Source organism: Mastigoproctus giganteus, chromosome 13, assembly GCF_048544385.1.
Source record: "Mastigoproctus giganteus isolate SK-2022 chromosome 13, ASM4854438v1, whole genome shotgun sequence".
In the NCBI taxonomy this organism is placed as follows: Eukaryota; Metazoa; Arthropoda; class Arachnida; order Uropygi; family Thelyphonidae; genus Mastigoproctus; species Mastigoproctus giganteus.
Window position 1 is genome coordinate 41573119 of NC_143587.1, and position 21010 is coordinate 41594128.

Sequence of the window (21010 nt, forward strand, 5' to 3'; positions counted from 1 at the left end):
CACAGCAGACATCAAGAAGTGCGGCTACCCCCAGAGGGTGTTAGACAGAGCCATTAGAGTAGAGTCCACCCGTAATGAGCAGTTCGCCCCTGTGAGCACCGCATACATTCCCTACTATTTGAGACCACATTGCACGAATAGCGTATCTGACACCCCCGAACGAATAGTTCGGGGATGTCAGATACGCTGTGTGCAACTCCCAGGTCAGAGGTAGCACACAGTAATATCTCGAGTTAAAGACCCCATATCCAAAGAAGCCAGCAGTGGGGGTGGTGTACAAAATTAAATGCCCGGATTGTGGGTTGTGTTATGTGGGTGAGACAGGGCGGCGATTGAAAGACCGGCTGGGGGAGCATTAAATGCAATCAAGTCCGCAAATTATGGGAAGTCTGCTGTGGCAGAAAATTTCTGGGAGAAACAACAACAAATTTCCCCGGAGGATGCTGTCATCACAGATCATGCACAGGGGTTCTGGGACCGTAAATGGCTTGAGAGCTTACGTATTGGGGCAGGAGATAGCAATACTATTAATAGGGATAGGGTGTACTTCTACACCCCCTCCTGGAAACCGTCGTTCTTGGACGTGATGAACGGTTTCAGCTAGCGCACTCCCGAGCCATTTCCGGTTCCGGTGGGTCCTCCATAGCCAGGTGGGCAGGAGCAGCAGTGCGTAGCACACGCTTCTTGATTAGACCGGGGTTCGAGCCCGTGACCACCAAATACGGAAGATGAGGAAAGGTCAGGGAATGACCACCGCATATCCCCAGAGCAATATGGCCTTAGTTGCTAATGCTCCTAAAAAAAAAAAAAAAAAAACCAAACCGGTTCCGGTGTGCAAATGGAAAATTCCAACCTTGGAACCATGTGACGTGTGGTGTGGATCTGCTATTTAAGGATGTGCCACACAGTAGACATATGCTACTGAGGAAGGAGACTGCTGCCTCTGAAAGCTACAGCAAATTTTATCGCTTTTAATTTCTAGGTTTTTAGTATATTTTATCAGTGTTATTTATTTTATTGTAAATATATATCTATTCTATATTTATTTTATTGTAAATAAAGTGTTTTTAGTTACAGTATTGGAAATTTATTTATCTTCCGGCTGGTGTGAAATTTAATCATCAACATAAATTGTTCCAGCCTTGTAGGCCTATTTAGAGATAGTACGAGTTTAGCTGGCTGTGACAGGAGAGCTCTGTTTTGAGCTATTAAGACTGGGTCTATATTCAATTGGCAAAGAACAGAGTGTTGAATGGGAAGTGCCTTTCGATTAAATGGATTCGGTTTAATAAAGGGAGTAGAGGTGGTTTGGATCTTGCTGCTTTCCTAGGGATTCTCCAAACTATAACTTCCCAAATTTCTGGACAATCAATGTGTGTGTTGTACAGTTTTGTAAAGAAAGAAAGGTTGTTGTACCAAATTGAATGTGAAAAGTATGAGTAGTTTAGGCAGTCAACCATGAAAGTTCAGGAAGAGACAGGGTCATAGCTAGACTTGAAGAAAGTCCATTTAAGAAACCAGTATTCAAGGAAAGAGATCGTTTTGAAATTTGCATTGGCCACACTGGACCAGACAAAAGAAGCATTGAGAATTTTTGGCTTGATGATTTTGGAAAAGAATTGTATTATAACATGGACAGAGTGTATATGTTGAAGGTTTTGTTTGTTTTGCCAGCCAAATGGCTCTTGTGAGTTTTTTGGACAGGTAGTTCAGATAAGTAGTGAAGTTGAATTTTGAGTCATAGAAAATTCCCAGATCCATATGGTCGGTTACGATAGGAATTGTTATGGCATTCAGGGCAGTGGTTATCGAAAAGATGCTCTTTTTAAGCGAGATTTGGAGGTGACTGGATTTTGAGGGGTTGAGTACGAGATTGAAAGATTTAAAGGTAAAGTGAACTCTTGGGGGGGGGGGTTACAGATCAGCTCTTCAGTGCATTTGGCCAATTGACTTGAGTCTGAGGTGGCAATGATTTTAATATCATCCACATAAGACATTACATGCTTATGGGTTAGTAAGAATGGCTGGAGGATTGCAGAGAACATTACTGCCAATAATAGGGTCCTGCCCTGAGAGATTCCAGATGAGCAAATAGCCCGATAGGATTTGTTTTTGAAGTCTGCTATCAGGACCCTTTCTTTGAGAAGGTTGACAAAGAGATTTAAAAGATTACTGTTGATGAGGTAAAACTGTTCTAGGAGTTTCAGGAGAGAGTGTGTGGAGACCACATCAAATGCAGAGCTGATGTCTGTGTAAATTATATCGATTTCATTTTTAGAATCGAAAGCCTTCAGGATTATTTGGTTTGTTGCGAGGAGGTTAGTCAATGTGGATCTTCCGATAATTCCGTAGTGATTCTAGTTATGATATGATGTATGTCAGATGAACTAATTAGGCTCGTGGCAGAGAAGAAAAATGTATGGAATGCATGTAAAGTATCAGGTGACACAGAAGCCTATGGCAGATATAAACTAGTCTGTAATCAAGAAACAAAGGAGGTTAGGCAGTGAAGGCAGATTACGAGAAATCCTTGGCAAAAGATGCAAAGAAAAACAGCAAAGAGTTATTTACTTATGTAAACTCTAGAATGAAGGGATGAATTGATTGGACCACTTAACATAAGATGGGTTGACTATTGATGACTGTGCTAAGGTAGCTGATAAAATGAATGAGTATTTTGCATCTACATTCACACATTAGGAGTTATTCAATGAGGGGAGTGCCAGAAGTTTATCAAACTCTAACAGGGAACTAAGTGATTTTGTAATAACTTTTTGCTTTTTGCAAAGTGGAGGAGAAATTGTTGAAGTTAAGCATAAAAAAAGGCACCTGGGGTGGACAGGATCTATCCAGTTATATTAAAGGAGGCAGCAAAGGAAGTAAGCAAACCCTTAGCCATAACTATATGAGCTTCCTTGGACTCAGGGGAGGTCCCCATGGGCTGGAGGTGTGCAAATGTATCAAGAATTCACAAAGGGGGTTCCAAAGGTGACACAAGTAACTATAGACCTGTTAGTTTAACTTGTGTTCTGGGAAAAATAATGGAATCACTGGTTAAAGAAGCATTGCAGGATCATCCAGACAAGACTGCAGTAATAGTTAAGACACAGCATGGGTTTGTTAAAGGGAGGTCTTGCCTTGTTCAATTTTATTGGATACTATGATGTGATCACAAAGGAACTGAATGCCAAAAATAATTTTGATATCATATACTTGGATTTCAGGAAAGTTTTTGATACTGTTGCACATGGAAGACTATATAAATTGGAGAGGTATGCCATTAAGGGTAAGTTTCTACAATGGATAAAGGGATGGTTGAGTGGGAGACAACAGGGAGAGGTAATCAATGGACACTGCTCTTTGGGGACAAATGTTATTAGTGGAGTTCCCCAAGGTTCGGTGTTGGACCCTTTGTTGTTTTGTATATTTATCAATGATATTGATGAAGGTATATCAGGTTTAATGTCCAAGTTTGCAGATGATACAAAGGTTGGCAGGGTTGTTAACGACAGTAAAGACAGTATGCTACTCCAACTGGATCTTGATAAGTTGATAATGTTGCACATGGAAGACTATACAAATTGGAGAGGTATGCCATTAAGGGTAAGTTTCTACAATGGATAAAGGGATGGTTGAGTGGGAGACAACAGGGAGAGGTAATCAATGGACACTGCTCTTCGGGGACAAATGTTATTAGTGGAGTTCACCAGGGTTCGGTGTTGGACCCATTGTTGTTTTGTATATTTATCAATGATATTGATGAAGGTATATCAGGTTTAATGTCCAAGTTTGCAGATGATACAAAGGTTGGCAGGGTTGTTAACGACAGTAAAGACAGTATGCTACTCCAACTGGATCTTGATAAGTTGGGCAAATGGGCTGAGAAGTGGCAACTGAAGTTTAACATTGAGAAACGCAAAGTACTGCATAGGGATAACAATAACCAAAGAGAAACGTACGAACTGTGTGGTACTACACTCGGGGAAGTGGAAAAGACCTGGGGGTAACAGAGCAGTCAAATATGAAGTTCGCTGAGCAGTGCAGACGGTCTGCCAGGGCAGGTCATGGAGTGTTGTCAATGATATATAGGAATTTTGCTAACAGCGACAGGGAGGTGATTATCCCGTTATACAAGGCAATGGTCAGGCCACGCCTAGAGTACTGTGTACAGGTCTGGAGGCCTCATTTTCGGAAAGATGTAGAGTTGTTGTACAAGGAGGGCAAGATTGTTTGTTTGTTTGTTTGTTATTTGGTTTTTAGGAACATTAGCAACTAAGGCCATATTGCTCCGGGGATATGCGGTGGTCATTCCCTGACCTTTCCGCATCCTCCGTATTTGGTGGTCACGGGCTCAAACCCCAGTCTAATCAAGAAGCATGTGCTACGCACTGCTGCTCCTGCCCACCTGGCTACAGAGGCGCAGGAGGGCAAGAAGATTGGTGAGAGGAACAAAGGGGTGCTCTTACCAAGAAAGGCTTAAGTTCTGAAAATTGCAGTGCCTGTAGAGTAGGCAACTGCAAAATGATCTGATTGAGGTATATAAGGCCTTGAATGGGTTGAACAAGCTGAATGCTGATAGGATTCTTCCTATTGCTCAGATTAAGAATCTGAGGGGGCACAGATTCAAATTGAGGAAAGACAGTTGTAGAATATTTGTGTGGAAATTTTCCTTTAGCCAGCAGGTAGTTGATTGGTGGAAGTCTTCCATCTTTTGTTGTGGAAGTTGATAGCCTAAATAAATTTAAGGCTGAGCTGGACAGGCATTTGGAATGAATGGAGCAGTGAAATGGGAGGGTTTTTTTTTTTTTTTAGCTGATGCTGAATAAGCTTGCCTTCTTGCATATGCCTCTACTAGTATTGGGAAGAGTTGATTCCTCACTGTTGGTAGCATACATCTTTCTAGGAGTTTTAGTACAGATGATGAGATTGATATTGGCCTGATGTCTTTGTTGCTTTTGATGTTTTTGCATTTCGGTAGTGGGAAAATTTTGTAGTGAGCTCATTCTGGGGGGAAAAGTTGTTATTTATGGCCTAATTGAAAAAGAAGACCATGGTCTAGAATGTAGACACTAGCATTTTGATCATGAAGATCGGTATACTGTCGTGTCCTGCAGTACCTTTAAAAGGGAGATTTTTAATTGCGTTTTTCATTGCCTCTTGAAAGAGGCAATGAAACATGCAACAGCAATACTGCTTAATTTATTGATGCATGGCATACATTCTTTAAATTCTGGGCAGGGATTTGTTTTGCTGTTGAAATGAGTTGTGTGTTCCAACCAGCAGTTTAAGCTGAAATCTGACGGTAGTGGATGGGATATTTTGGGGATATATCGTTGAGTTTTTCTTAATCCTGTTAGCTGTGAATAGTTGGATCTTTCCTCTTTAGTTTGTTAAACTTATTATGGTGAGCTATGAAATTTAGTAATCGTTTTCCCGAGTTAGATATTTTAAAGTTCCTGAAAGACTTTTGCTTTAATTTGAAAAGGGGACTCAAGCTGCGGTGTCTTCCAAACATTTCAGTTGAAAGGAGAGGTGATTTTTGATGCCACGATTTTTGAGATTGAGGCCAACCAAGTCGAGAAGAAGGTGTATGCCAATTCTGTAGGAGAGTTGACTAAACGGTTCCATAGGTAGAGGCTCAGCAGCTCTAGACAAATGTGCTGTTTTAAATGTTTCAGGTTAAATGATCTCTTTTTGTAGATTGGATTCTTTTTGCACTGGGATGGGATGTTGAAGGACAGTACAGTCAATTCCGGTTATTTGGAACACATCGGGACTAGTGCATTTTGGCCAGATTAAGCGGCTGCCCCAATTATTCAGAGTTTCAAGTAAATAGTTAAAAATACACTGGACCCCCTGCTTTACAAATGGTTCACTGTACAAGCAAATCACGTTACGATGGACTCACCACAGTAAAGTACCGTTCACTATACGATGTGTAGTAATTTGTGAATTGAATTTTAATTCTATTAAACAGCGATTCTAATCAGCAAAAATAGGAGGAATATTATCCACAGGCTATAAAAGTAAAGATATATTAAGCAAAAATTTACCCTTTATTTCCTTACCAATTAAAAAAGTAAATGATACGTGAAAATCGGCCACAGAATTATAGCCCACAGAATTCCAGCTGTCGGTATTATCGCAAATTCAATAACATCGAGTTTACTATCCGTTTATGATAGATTGCACTAATAGAAAAGCCCAATAAACAGGTAACCTAATTGTTTTTATTGTTTTATGCTTTGACCTCCTGAAATCCAACCGTACCACGGTTGGATTTCAGGAGGTCATAGAAAAGCCCAATAAACAGGTAACCTAATTGTTTTTATTGTTTTATGCTTTGACCTCCTGAAATCCAACCGTACCACGTGGTTCGTACCATGTGGTTCGGTCGGAGACAATCATAGGGTAATTAATCTCCAGTGCTGTGGTCTCCTGCCCTGATTAAACAGCATCATCATCATCATCATCATCAGCCATTTTCAATCCACTGCAGGATGAAGGCCTCTCCAGCAACTTTCCAGTTGCTTCTGTTTTGAGCACTGGACATCCATTTACTACCCACAAACTCATGAATTTCATCTATCCATCTCCGCCTTTGTCTTCCAGGTTTTCTTCTAGCTCCTCTTGGATACCATTCTGTTATTTTCTTAGTCCATCTGTCATCATGTCTTCGAGCTATGTGTCCTGCCCAAGACCATTTTAGTTCTTTAGTTTTGATAAGAATGTCCTTTACTTGAGTTTGTTGCCTAATCCATGTGTTTCTCTTCTTATCTAACAGTCTTATTCCCAATATGATTCGTTCCATTCTTCGCTGTGTGGTTCTCAGCTTCTCTTCCATTCTTTTGGTGAGTGCCCAAGTTTCACTTCCATAAGTCATGGTGGGGAGTATACATTGGTCCATTATTTTACGTTTCAGACAAACTGGGATATTGCTCTTCAGTATGTGACTATATTTCCTGAATGCTATCCATCCAAAATTTATTCTTCTCTTGACTTCCAGCCATTTATCATTATTACAGCTAATAACTTGTCCCAGATAAGTATATGACTCCACCTTTTCAATTACTGCTCCTTCAATCATTATTTCCCTTTCTGTGGCATACTTGTTCATCATTACTTTTGTTTTAGCCATATTCATCTTTAGTCCAAAATCCTTACTAGCTGTGCATAACTGATTAAGATTTTCCTCTAATTCTTTGGGATCATGGCTTATGACCACAATGTCATCTGCAAATCGCAAATGGTTTAGGTACTCTCCGTCACATTGACTCCTTTCTGCGACCAGTCTAATCTTCTGAAAGCTTCCTCAAGGGCAGCAGTAAACAGCTTCGGAGATATTGTGTCTCCTTGTCGAACTCCTTTCTCAATTTTAAATTTCCTACTGTCTTTGTCTAGTCTAATAAAGGAGGTAGCACTCTCGTATATTTTCTTCAAAATCATAATATATGGGGTATCAATGCCTTGTCTTTCCAGTGCCCGAAACATTGCCTTATGCTGTATGGAGTCAAATGCCTTTTCATAATCCACAAATGCCAGGCATAATGGTGTTTTATATTCATTTGCTTTCTCCATTAGCTGTGATATTACATGAAGGTGATCCATAGTTGAGAATCCTGTCCTAAAGCCAGCTTGCTCTTTCGGTTGATTCTCATCCAGTATTCTTTCTAATCTGTTAGTAATGACCCTTGTGAACAACTTGTAGATGTGGGATAACAAGCTAATTGGTCTATAATTTCCAATTTCTGATTTATCTCCTTTCTTATGCAGCAAAACTATGATTGCATTATTCCACTGCTTAGGCGTCACACCTTTGCTAATGCACTTTGTGAAGAGCCTTGCCAGTTTTTGTGTTATGTCTCTTCCTCCCAATTTTAACAACTCTACAGTAACTTCATCTTCCCCCGGGGCTTTCTGATTCTTCATTTTCTTCAATGCATGTTCTACCTCATCAGGAAGAATATTGGGTATGTCGTATGTGTTACTACTTTGCAATCCATCTTCTCCACTGCTGGCATCATTCCCCTGCTCCTTGTATAATTCTCTATAGTAGTCTTCTGCTATTTGAATTATGCCTTCTCTGCTGTTTATAAGTACACCATCGCTATTCTTCAGTTTCAGTATCATTTGTCTTTCTGTATTACTGCTCATGGCTGCTGATTTAAATCCTTTGTTTTCCCTTAATGCTTGTTCTACTTTTCTTGTGTTAAATCTTCTTATGTCCTCTCTGAGTCTCTTTCTAATGGCTTTGCATAACTCAGTATACTCAATTTTCTCCCTGTCAGTGTTTTTCTTGCTTTTCATTTGTTGTCTCCGGTTCATCATGACAAGTGTTTCTTGACTAATTTTTTCTTCTTTGGATTTCTTTTTCCCTATAGGTTTCTTGGGCTTTATCACTTTCAAAAAGTTGTAATATTCCTCGTCGATATCTTGGTCCTCAGCAGTCTGCAGAAGCTCAAACTTGTTCTTAAGTTCCAGTACATACTGCTTTTTCTCCTCTTCTGTTATCTCAAAGACCTTTGTATTATTTACTCGAGTCAGTTTTTTCCTTTCCTTTCCTACATCTATATCAAGTGTACATCTTACCATTCTGTGATCACTTCCAACATTTACCTTATTCAGGACGGTGACATCATTCACAATATATCTTCTATTAGTGAGGATGAAGTCGATTTCATTAGTAGTTAATCCATTTGGACTCTTCCATGTCCACTTTCTGTTCACCCTTTTCTTGAAAAAAGTGTTCATTACTGACAGTCCTTGAGATTCTGCAAATTCCACAAGTCTTTCACCTCTTTCATTTCTTTCACCAATTCCAAAATTTCCTATAGTTCCCCTTTCTGTGCTGTTTTGTCTTTTTCCAACCTTAGCATTGAAGTCTCCCATAATAATAGTGTAGTGGGTTTTCTGCTCATCTAGAAGACTCTCAATTTCAGTGTACATTTCTTCAACCTCTTCATCATCATGGCTCGATGTTGGTGCATAAATCATTATAATCTTTAGCTTGTATCTCTTAGAAATCTTGAGTATTAGTCTTGACACTCTTGGTGATGTACTTTTGAATTCCAAAATGTTGTTTTTAAAATCTTTATGGACCAGAAACCCAATTCCACCTTCACTCCTTTCACTGTTTCCATTGGTGTACAGCAGATTTCCACTTGATAAACTTATAAGTGATTCATTTCTTCTTCTTGTTTCAGCCAAACCGATGATATTCCAATTCACATTTTCTAATTCCTTTTCCAGCTCTAATATCCTGTCTTCACCGATGAGTGTTCTTACGTTATAACAGGCCAAGTTCAGTTTCCGTGCGTGGCAGCCTGGTCGTACCCAGAGATTCTTAGCACCCTCTGCTTCCACTCTAATCCTCTCGCTGCCGTAAGAGGGAGAGTGAAAGCTGCTGGGGACTGAGGGCCATTTGTTTCGATTAAACAGCATGTTGTCCCAATTAAGCGAAGTAAACCCTGGTTATTTTCTCGATTGGGTTCTGTTTTTTAAGATTTGCCCCAAATAAACAGCTGCCCCGATTAACCGGAATCCGCTGTATTTTTGAAATTGGATCATGGTCAGATTCAAATGCAACTGAGAGTGGAAGTTCGGAAGACATAGCAGCATTACAGAAGATTTGGTCGAGTGTGCTGTTACCTCTGGTGGGTGGTGAAATTAAAGGCTTTCAAACTGTGATGTTAAAAATTTAGACAGATCACTAGATGGTAGCGACGAATTAAAATCCCCTCCAATAATGATGGAGCTGTTTTTTGAGATTTTAGTGATAGCCCAGTTTACAAATTCGGAATATCTTTCCATGGAGGACTTAAGAGGTATGTAGACCAATATGATGTCCAGAAAGTTATTTGACAGTTTTGTTCTGATGTGGATTGGATTGCCTTGAAGGTAGATTGGGGAGTTGTTGGCGCATCGGCTTCTGTGGCCATATTGCACCTCCCAAGGTTTTTGCAGTGCTTTGATCCAAGCCCGAGGCGGGAATCGAACCCGCGACTTTTGGGTTGCCGGGCAGGTACTTTACCCACTCGGCTAGCCCGGTCGGTGCCTTGAAGGTAGATGAGGGACATTTGGATTCTGACGCTATCACAAATGAATTCTTCAGGAAGATGGCAGTTCATCCATCTTTTTTTGTGGCTCTCGATGCCGCTGCAGTGTTGTAGTTGGCGATTGAGGGGATAATGAAATCTTCTTGTTCAGACAAGATGGGATGTTTTCTGGATTAGAGGAAGACAAAATATCTTTCTTGTTGCCCTGTTTACTTGTTTTTTGGAATAATTTAATACCTTAATTTGAAGTCATTAATGTACAAAAACCTCTTCTGACTTGTACCCATTTTATTAGGACTATAAATTTATAAAGAATTAAAACTACCATACTGCACAATACACAAAAATATGGGTTACTAAAGAGATGGGTTTCTTTCTTTCTTTCTTTCTTTCTTTCTCTTTCTCTCTCTCTCTCTCTCTCTCTCTCTCTCTCTCCAATGGTAACTCATTGATTTATAGGAGGCATTACTAATACTTGAAGATCATGGATAAGGTCAATCAAATAATTACTAATACCAGCATTCGGATTGTACTGCTTATTATTGCATGTTTAGATCTCAGTGGGAAGAAGCAAAATGGTAGGATAGTTGGTGTGTCGTATATTGAAGGTAAGGCAGAGCTAATGGTAATTCCCAGTAATTCTTTCTAGAAAAAGTTTCTGATAGTATATAACAGAGCTATGGTGCTCAATACATTCTACGTTGATATCAATATTTGTAGAAGAATAAGAGAAATTTACCTCAATACAATGCACAGAACACTTCCGTATAATACTCTCCAGAAATTAAAACAAATAAAAGATTAACGCAAAATGATTACAGTAAAAAAAATCAATTGAACACACTTCCAAAATTAATTAAAATTTAAAAAATTAATTAAAGTTAAACGTAATTTTGAGGTAGGAAGGAAAGTTGTTTTTAAAAATTTACATTTAACTTTAATTGATTTTTTAATTAATTTTTTGAATTTTAATTAATTTTGGAAGTGTGCTCAGTTGATTTTTTACTGTAATCATTTTGCATTAATCTTTTATTCATTTTAATTTCTGGAGAGAAGTGTTCTACGTATTATATTGAGGTAAATTTTTCTTATTCTTCTACAAATAGAAAATGTTTCTAGAACAAATAGAACAAATTTACAAAAACCTCACTCTGTGCTAAACGATAAACAGGGGTGGCCAACTTTTCCTGCAGTGTGCCACAATCATGTTGAAGGTGCATTATGTGTCACCTAAGGGCACAGCCATAAACTACCAGAATCAAATGCCTCCTCCAACTACTGAACTGCATCACCAAATATATTTGATAACTATGTAAAGGAATTGTACATGCTAGACACTTGTAAAAAAAATTTAAACAATTTGGTGTTTATAAAATAAATTTAATATTTGTTAACTAGGGCCATCTTTCGGTGTTCATAGGCTCTAAGTACTCATCCTTCCAAGGTCTCACTACTTTATATCAAACATATTAAAATGGCCCTGTGTTAAATCTAATTTTTTTGTTTCTAAAAAAAGTAGGAAGCATTTCTATAAATTTGGTATTGAATTTACTTGCATGTCCACAACACTTATTCCACACATTCGATCAGAGATCCAAACTGCCCGGTCTATATCAAAGCAAAGGGTCAATACCAAAAGAGAACCAACTATGGAGACAAACAATAAGAAATATAATACATCCAAAATAGAGATCATCCAACAAAATGCGCAAAGAGCCAGAGCAGTGGCAGAATAGCTAAGGATAAAAGCTGACGAAATCAATGCAGACATTCTCATACTTCAGGAGCCGTACACCCACTCTAAACGGGTGTGTGGATACCCAATCACATATAAGATAGTACACGAAGAGGAAGATACCCCTTGGGTGGCGGTAGTGGTACGCAACCCAGACTACACAGTCACGAAAGTTAAACAACTATGCTCGTCATGGGCAGCTTGTGCCCACGTATTGACGCCACTAGGCCAGTTCTACATAGTGGCACTGTACTGTAGACCAGGGGAGGACATTACCCCAGCTACACAATACCTTCAAGTTTTGGTAGACTTGCTCCCGGACGAGAAAATAATCATAGGGGGAGATGTCAATTGCCAATCCCCCACCTGGCACAGCCTGACTCCGGACAGAAGCGGAACTCGGAACGGGCAAATACTAGATGAATATCTTTCTAACTCCCCGATCATGGTACTAAATCGGCCACACCAACTGCCCACGTTCTGTAACACACTGTGGGAGGCCACGATCGACGTCACGCTGTCCACTAGGAACGTCGCAGGCTATATTAAGGATTGGCTTGTTCGGGATTCGTGGACAATGTCCGATCACAGAGTGATTACCTATCAGATAGCAAGGTCACTTGACAGAGCCCCAATATCCAAGCAAATACAGAGCCGATATGCCATTCGCAAAGCAAATTGGGAATGTTTTAAGGAAATCCTAATACCAGCAACGGCCCAACATCTAACTGAGACAAATCAGCTCGAGGAACCCAATAAAACCCAAACTAAAGTAACCAAGATAATAACAGAAGCCAGCAACGCAGCAATAAAAAGAAGAAGCCCGATCCGGGGGGCTGTCCCGTGGTGGACCCTGGAAATTCAACAGCTCAGATGGGAAACAATTACAAGAAGAAAACAATTCCAACGGGCAAGGCGTACATGGCCGGCCCATGAGGTTGAAGCTTTAAGGGAAAGATATAGAGAAGCCAGAAACAGCTACACAAATGCGATCGTCAAGAGCAAACGCAAGGCCTGGGAGACCTTTGTAAGCACAACAGGGAACACCAAACCCTGGGGTGTGGTATACAAGATAGTGACGAATAAACTTCCCAGGGGGGAAGTCATTTCAACCACCCAGACACCACAAGGTGATTATACCACCACGTGGCAACAATCTATAAGCAATATATTGGATGCCATCTTCCCGAAACCAATAGAGCCATCACTGCCAGAGCAACTTATCATCTGTCAAGATAATGAAGTTTACTCAACAGACACTCAGGAGCCACCCTTGACACGGGATGAACTACAACAAATGGCAACCACGATAAGAAATAATAAATGTCCAGGCCTGGACTACTTAGAACCCGAAATTATTAAGAAGACCGTGGAGATCGTTCCAGACCTCCTCTTACACCTATATAACAGCTGCTTGGCTAAGGGCATCTTCCCCAAAAAATGGAAGACAGCAAAGGTAAAATTAATCGCCAAAAATTCGAACAAACCACCCCACCTGCCAAACTCCTATCGGCCAATAGCCCTGCTGCCGGTTGCAAGCAAACTGCTTGAAAGACTACTCTGTACAAGGATAAATCAGCATTACCAGGCAGCGAAACTCACAGAGACATCGCAATACGGATTCCAGAAGAAGGGTTCGTCTACTGTGGAAGCCTTGCGTAGCCTATCGGAATCAGCAGCAAACTGCAATAATAAATATCTTCTAGCCATCTCTGTTGACTTCGCTGGGGCATTCGACACCATTTGGTGGCCGAGCGTACTGGCAAGACTAAGGCTGGCACATGTGCCGATCAACTTATATTCCATAATTAGGTCTTATCTCTCCGAGAGACGCATCATCGTGGAAGCACCTTATGGTAGAGTGAATCGTGATGTCCACAGGGGCTGTCCCCAGGGTTCTGTTCTGGGGCCGCTCCTGTGGAATATGGTTTTGGATGGGTTCTTGGCTTTGCACCTTGGTGATGTGCGCTCCCAGGCCTTTGCTGATGATTTGGTCCTCACCATTGCTGCAGATAGCCGGGCCCAGCTAGAGGAAAAGGCCAATCAGGCAATGCTGATATTGCAAAACTGGACTAGAACCCACTGCCTGGCGATATCAACAACAAAGACGTCCTCCGTCCTGCTAAAAGGCAAGCTTGATATACATAGACCGCCACAAATAAAGGTGGGACCTACCACAATAAAATTAGTGACCCAGTTAAAATATTTAGGAGTTATACTGGATGGTAATCTTACTTTTAAACACCATCTAACTTATATCAGAGCCAAAATCAAAAGATACTCTGGATTGGTGGCTAGGATCGTCAGGCGGGACTGGGGGTTAAACCAATGCGCCCTGTCATTGTTTTATAAAACAACCTTCCTACCGATCATCACTTACGCCTCAGCAATATGGTTTTCCAAAACAGGAACTGTAGTAAACCGAAGCATCCTTGATGCAACGCAAAGAACAATCCTACTGACAGTTACACGTGCTTGTAGGACAACCAGCACCCACGCGCTGCAGGTCTTGGCCGGAGCTCTTCCCCTTGACTTAGAGATCATGCGTAGGGGAATGAACTACCACATAGAGAAAGGAATACCTTGTACATACCATGGCTATACTGTGGACGTTAATGCACCACAAAAAAATTAAAAGACAAGGCTGCAAAAACACCTGATGCAAGTTTGGCAGGAGTGCTGGGCCAACTCAAATAAGGGAAATATCACCAGGAAATTCATTCCAAACATCGACAGGATGTACCCCAGTCCCCCAACTTGGTTTCAACCTGGCTTATACACCACCTATTTATTGACTGGTCACGGGGCCTTAACAGCCAAGCTGGCAGCGCTGGGGATTGAGGTGGATCCGAGATGTGCCTGTGGGGAGCTTGAGTGCTGGGAGCACATTATGTATGATTGCACCCATTATGAGGACCTCAGGTGCAGACTGATCACTGCAATACACTACCTCCCCAAGAACTTGGAATCACATCTATTGGACTCACTTGAGGAATACAGGGAGCTAAAGGAATATGCCCAAAAACTATTTGGTAGGCGTAAAACATTGATAGCCATCTACAGAAGGTAAATAAAAAAAAAAAAAAAAAACACAGAACATGCGTGGAGAGGACTCATGGAGAACCTCGCCCGGGAACCTGCTTACTACTAATCATCTAAAACCAGCGATCGCAAGAATAACCCCATGGAGCTGCGGATCTTCCCATGATGAAGAGAACCACAGCCATAGCTAACAGACCAACAATGGACCTGACCAGTGTTCATAGCTGAGGAAAAATATGGCTACCAATGACAGAGAAGACCAACGAAGATAGAGAACTCCAAGTTGCTGCCTCAACGGAGCCATATTGGCTCTATGCTCTGCACTCTCTTGTGCAGTGCAATTCTTTTACTCCCACACCCGGCAGGGGTGGGAGGTGACGGCTTGCTGTCGCCTCTCTTCCCTGCCACACCATTTCTTCCCCTCTGGTGGGGCATGGGCATGCCTCACTGAAAAATTGGGGGTCACCTACCCTATCGACCCTCTTCTTCCTATTTCACCCACCAGCCTTCATTCTCCCCTCCCAGCACTTTTTCTTGCACAGCGTATAGCCCTACACGTCCAAATTTAAATACACCAAAAAATTTCGCCCAACCTTTTAGGCACTTTAGAAACAGGCTTTCAGCGTCAACCCCCATATTAGTGCTTTAATGTAAGTGATTTAAAATCAACCGCGGTCGTTCCAATTTTATTTTAGGTCCTAGCCACTAAAATCCCAGGAAAGTAAGTGGCAGGACCAGCCAGAGTACAACTGACTCAATGGTAACACCCGGCTAGCCTCCACGTGGCGAGGTATGGACAACGTCTGGTCCCATTAGGGGCCTGGCGGCCAATAAGCCGGATAAACAATGGGCACAACATATAACACTACTCATGACCCACACACTTCTAAATCTCTGACTTTGACAGGGTACTGTCACCGATACATAGAACATTCGCGGAGATGGGAGAAATCCCACGAGCCGCTAGACCCTCAATATACAAAAAAAAAAAAAAAAAAAAACACTTATTCCAGCACTAACTTACAATACAAACTTTGATGACATTGTTAATGATTCTGCTAACAGAAAGAAAGATAAAAGAATTTATCTTAGAATTTATCTCCAAAAATTAGTTTTGTAGAAATTTATTGTTGGAATGAAGTCATTTTGAATTCTACTCAAATTATATATTTGTCACTGTGTCTAGGAGGCACAGTGACAAAGGTGCCTATTGGAAAAGAGCCCTGAGGTTAACAAATAAACATTTGTCCTTACAGAATCAATGTTGTGAGGAGCTCACTAATGCCTTATAGTAAATGTGAACTATGAGTTCCTGTCATATCGAAATCCAAATTATAATTTTTGGATATAAAAGTGGAATTTAAACTATATATTCATTTCTGATTTTTCGGTTGTTTCTTCCACTCCCCCCCCCATGGGATCTGCACAAGGCATGCATGCCACAGGATTCATTCATTCATTCGATTCATAACATGCAGGGAAATTTTGGACACCATTTTCTAGTAAAAAAATAAATAATAAATAAATGTGTGCCCTATGGTCCAGAAAATACAGTAATTTTATTATTATAAAGTCCAGGGGCAGTATTTTTTCTTTGTTCCGAGTGCAAAAATTTCTTGCTATAATAGAGGACTTTTTTTTTTTTTTTTTTTTTTTTTTTTGGTAGTTGTTGGCGCATCAGCTTCTGTGGCCATAATGCACCTCCCAAGGTTTTTGTAGTACTTTGATCCAAGCCCGAGGCGGGATTCGAACCCGCGACCTCTAGGTTGCCAGGCAGGCACTTTACCCACCCGGCTAGCCCGGTTGGCAATAGAGGACTGTAACATTACAGTCCTCTATTGTTTGTACTTGCATTTAGCAAATTCATCACGATAAATCTAATCATAATATTACTCCAAGCAAGTTGCTACTTATAAAATAAATTAGCTGGCTTTTTTTTTTCTTCCTCTTAACACAAATTTTCTATAATAATATTCTACAGAAAACTGTACAGTTTAAAGCATTTCTACAAATAAACTGGTTTTTATAAAATTTCTGTATTGATTTGTTATTATAAAATGTGATTCTGAAAACTTTAGAAAAAACAATTCGAACACTTCTTTTACAAAATTATAGTCCTCCACAGGAACATGGGAGGAGTCAGCTGGCTCAGACAACATGTAGTGTACTCAGGGCAGCCCAGTGCTGACTCTTGATATCCCTATTCTTCCAATCTGTTGGCATATGTGCCTAAACAGTATCAGTAGTTAACAGTGAAATAAAATTTAGAAAATGTAAGTAAATTCTAGTTATTTAACAATCCCCCTTTAATAAAGGGATGGAAGGAATTTCACACTTCTCCCATCCATTTATTACAACTTATCCATTTGTAAATATACTATATTCTATAGTAATTTCTTTATCAGCTATTCCATCTCTTACTGAATAAAGTTTATTGCTATTCTAGTGGACTTCTTTTTGTAATTGCAACCATTCAGCAACTTATTACTTATATACAACCATGGCTAATAATGATCTATTATTTTCTCCCAATTTTATTTTAGCAGTATCAATCACAAAGACTATATGAAGGTTGGTTAGACAGTGATTATCTTACATATTAAGGAAAGAATAAGTGTTTCCAAGAAAGTATAGCCTATAAAATATTTACAAGTTGATGGATGCCACAATTTCCTATAGCTAAATATATATAATAAGGTCAAGTCAAATGTAGTAGGAAAACTATTACATTTATTTAAAACTGCTCACTGAGGACATTACTTATCCCATTATGTCATCAGCCTGTTTGTACCATGTCAGGAAAAATATATGAGTAGCTACAGTGGTACTGCTATAAATACATCCTTGACCTAATCATCAAGGGTAATCATAAGGTCCAGATCAATCACCCTGTTACTTCAAAGTGTTTGAAAGACTTAAAAGCTGAAGAGAAGTAGAGTAAACTCAAATGGCGATGTTACAAAGGATGTATGTTGGCACACATATACTGTTGGAGCTACTGAAATCTTTATAGAAACGTTGTATAACAGGCTAAGGACACAAAATAAATATATTAATGTCTGTGGAGAGTATTTTTAGAAATACTAGCAGTGACTTATTCCACTAGAAACCATATGTGCACATTCGCAGAATCACACTTTATCCATATTTCGTCTTCTATGGTATCATATGCGCTGTTGATAAAAATCTGCAATGACAGTAGATAAAATGTTACTTCATATTTCCTTCGTTACCATAAACTTCGATGTTGCTAGATACGGAATGCGGTCTACAAAAATATACTATCATAACGGCTATGTTGCCTGCCTACAAGGTTCAGACAGACACTTTTTTTTTTCTCTCAAATAGTATTAAGATGTAATAATTTTCCCATAATGCGTCGTGATCCACTTTCATTTGACTTAACCTTTTAGTTTCATCCGCATAATAATAAAATCATACGGTGTAAAAACAATGGCCAAATATATAATTATGATGATAGAATTTTATCTATGTAGGAATATCATGATGAAAACTTAATTGTATTACACTTCTTCAAAATGTGGATGAGAAGTAAAAGTGACTATACAAAGCAAATTTACAGAGCATCTTTCGCACTCAAAATATACACCACACTGACCATTTTAAACTGCAGATAATAAATTGTAGACAGCCAAACAAACGGATACACCACGTATATATATATACTAATACACAAATTCATCCACAAACACCGATAATGCGTACACGATGAATGGTACATGTGATGGAAAAAGTGGTCGAGTTATTTTAAAATATTACACCATCCCTACCTTCTGCTTTGGCCACCATCACAGAAAGATCCCAAAACCTTATACTTCCAATTAAAACAAAAATCACTGCAATGCCCCTCCATGTCCAGCTTCTCCGGCAAATGTTCAAGACACTGAAAGTGGTCATCCCCACCTCTTCTGATAACTTCGCGAAACATATACGTAACACTGGTAAAATTTATTATTGTTTACATATCATTGTAAAATACAGTTGCGCACAATAAACAAATTCTCGGGAAACGAACAGCAGAAGCTGTCAGTGCTCAATGACTATTATTCACTTGATCCAAAATCCGTCGGAAATGAATGGCTACCTCCTTGAGACGATCAGTATCTACTTAACCCTAAAGCGCTCGTTGCGAGCTTTCACTCCGAACTGAGCGTGCCCGCAAACTACTCGTAACCTTGAACGAAGCTCGCTCTCCTATTGATGACGTCATAGTGTCGCAGCACCGATCGTGGAGTTTGAGACTGAGTGCAATCCGTCGGCGAAGCATTTGGTTTTATCATTCGAATGGAACTGCATGTACAGGACATTCCCTCAATTTCTAAACGTTGACTAAAACTCTAAAGGAAAATTACAAATTTTAGGAAGGGATAATAATATTTTCAGGGCAACCTGTTGGACCTTCAGCTTCAGTAAATAGTTTGGCAGTAAAAATGCCTTAAGACGGTAATTAGTCTTATAAAAAGTCTAAAGTACACAGCTTACCAATACACTAATCAAATGTGGGAGGCTCCCCCCCCCCTTAGGGAGGTTGATGCTTTGGGGTTTTTGGTGGGGGAGGAGAGTGGCTCACATCTGGTCAGTATGGGCTTGGCATACCCAGGGTCCTGAGCTGGATATCATCATTCTTCTCTTTCTTGGTGATTCCTCTCTCACGGTAACTCAGGAATTTTTTTTTTTTTTTTTTTTGGCTGGTGCAGCATAAGCCTCAGGCTTTCTTTCATCATACGGCTAATAATAATAATAATAATAATAATAATAATAATACATTTTTTTTTAATCTATTGCTTGGTTTATGTAATTTAGTTATCAGTAAACGCATAGAGATTGAGAGTGGTCAAGTCAAAATACCAAACTCTGCACGATAAATTGTTTCAAGAAGCTGTCGAATCAGTCCCACTAATGCAGGTACGAAGCGTATTTAATTTCAATCTTGGAGATTAAATGGACTGAAGTATACATTAATTTATAAAATTATGTATGTAAATTTTATGTCAAATATATTTCTTTGTCTAATTGTAGCATGGGGCGTGAAATTTATGGAATATGTTAAGGGGGCACAAGCAGGCTATATAGTCGCCCTGGTGCAAACTTCTCATTGCCGCCCCTATCCGCCCCCACGGTCATTTTTCTTATATTATTATTATTTTATTTTATTTTTTTTTGTTGGGAATTAAAAAAATATATTTACAAAATAATATATAATTTCATCTGAATTTGCTTCACTTGCTCCTAGCGTTTCTTGGTGAATTGGAATGTCAACATCTTGGGCAGGTGATAATTCACGTGTTTCAATTTCTTTATCAATAGCAGTAAAGCTAGAGGAAATCGAAGTCGATGGACCTGGCTGTGGCTGGATATCCAGAAATCTGGTAATTGAACTTGTTCCTTTTTTTTATTTGGTCGCTTTTCATTTTTTTTTTTTTTTTATTTTCCTTTTTCTGTATTCATAACCAGAGTCGTTTCCTTCCGTCAGACATCTGAAAATAAAAGTTTTAAATTTAAAATTCATTATTTGTTAATAAAAAATACCACAAAACACATTTTTCGATACATTGAACTTTTAGTCTCCTTAAGTCTTTGCCGTCTCTTTTAGCGTTTACAGAACATTGGCTTTTACCGCCTCTTGGTCTCTGCCACTCCTTAGTCATTGCCGCCCTGGTTCGGTACACCACTTGCACCACCGGGTTGGCGGGGCTTTGGGCGCAAGGTATAAAACTTTGGGAGCCTCTGTTGTACAATAACTTTTTTTTATCCTCGCTGCATATATATAGTAACGTCACTGAAACTTTTAGAGGGCGTCAAGTTGTTTTTCCTTTCCCTAGCTTCTTTTTTATTTCTTCTTCTTTCAGATTAAAAAAAAAAGGGGGGGGCGGGAAGCAGCAACCTCCTCAGAATCCAAATGGTTTTTAGGATTTATGGAGTCGACGGACGGCAAAAGGATCATTTTTTAACTTTTTATAATTGAATTTTATTTATTAAAATTAATAATTTTTAATTAATATTTAATCATTTTTTTATTTATGTGAATAAATAAAATATAAAAATAACGAATGTTGAGCATAAAAACTAGAACGTTAGATCCTTATGTATGCGACTCTTTCAGTATTTAATATATAAAAATGAATAGATAAATTTTCAGCTCATTCTCTTGAGTTTA

At 39.5% G+C, this 21010-nt stretch overlaps 1 protein-coding gene across 1 annotated transcript in view; it reads right to left on the reverse strand.

Annotated features, from left to right (window-relative positions):
- The window catches only part of LOC150075985 (prolow-density lipoprotein receptor-related protein 1-like), a 1358636-nt gene extending 1339656 nt beyond the window's left edge, over positions 1-18980 (reverse strand). Inside the window, 1 exon segment of the mRNA XM_090387555.1 lies at positions 18624-18980. Coding sequence (XP_090243681.1) covers positions 18624-18750 — 127 coding nt within the window. The 5' untranslated portion in view covers positions 18751-18980.
- Between the last annotated feature and the right edge of the window lie 2030 nt (positions 18981-21010).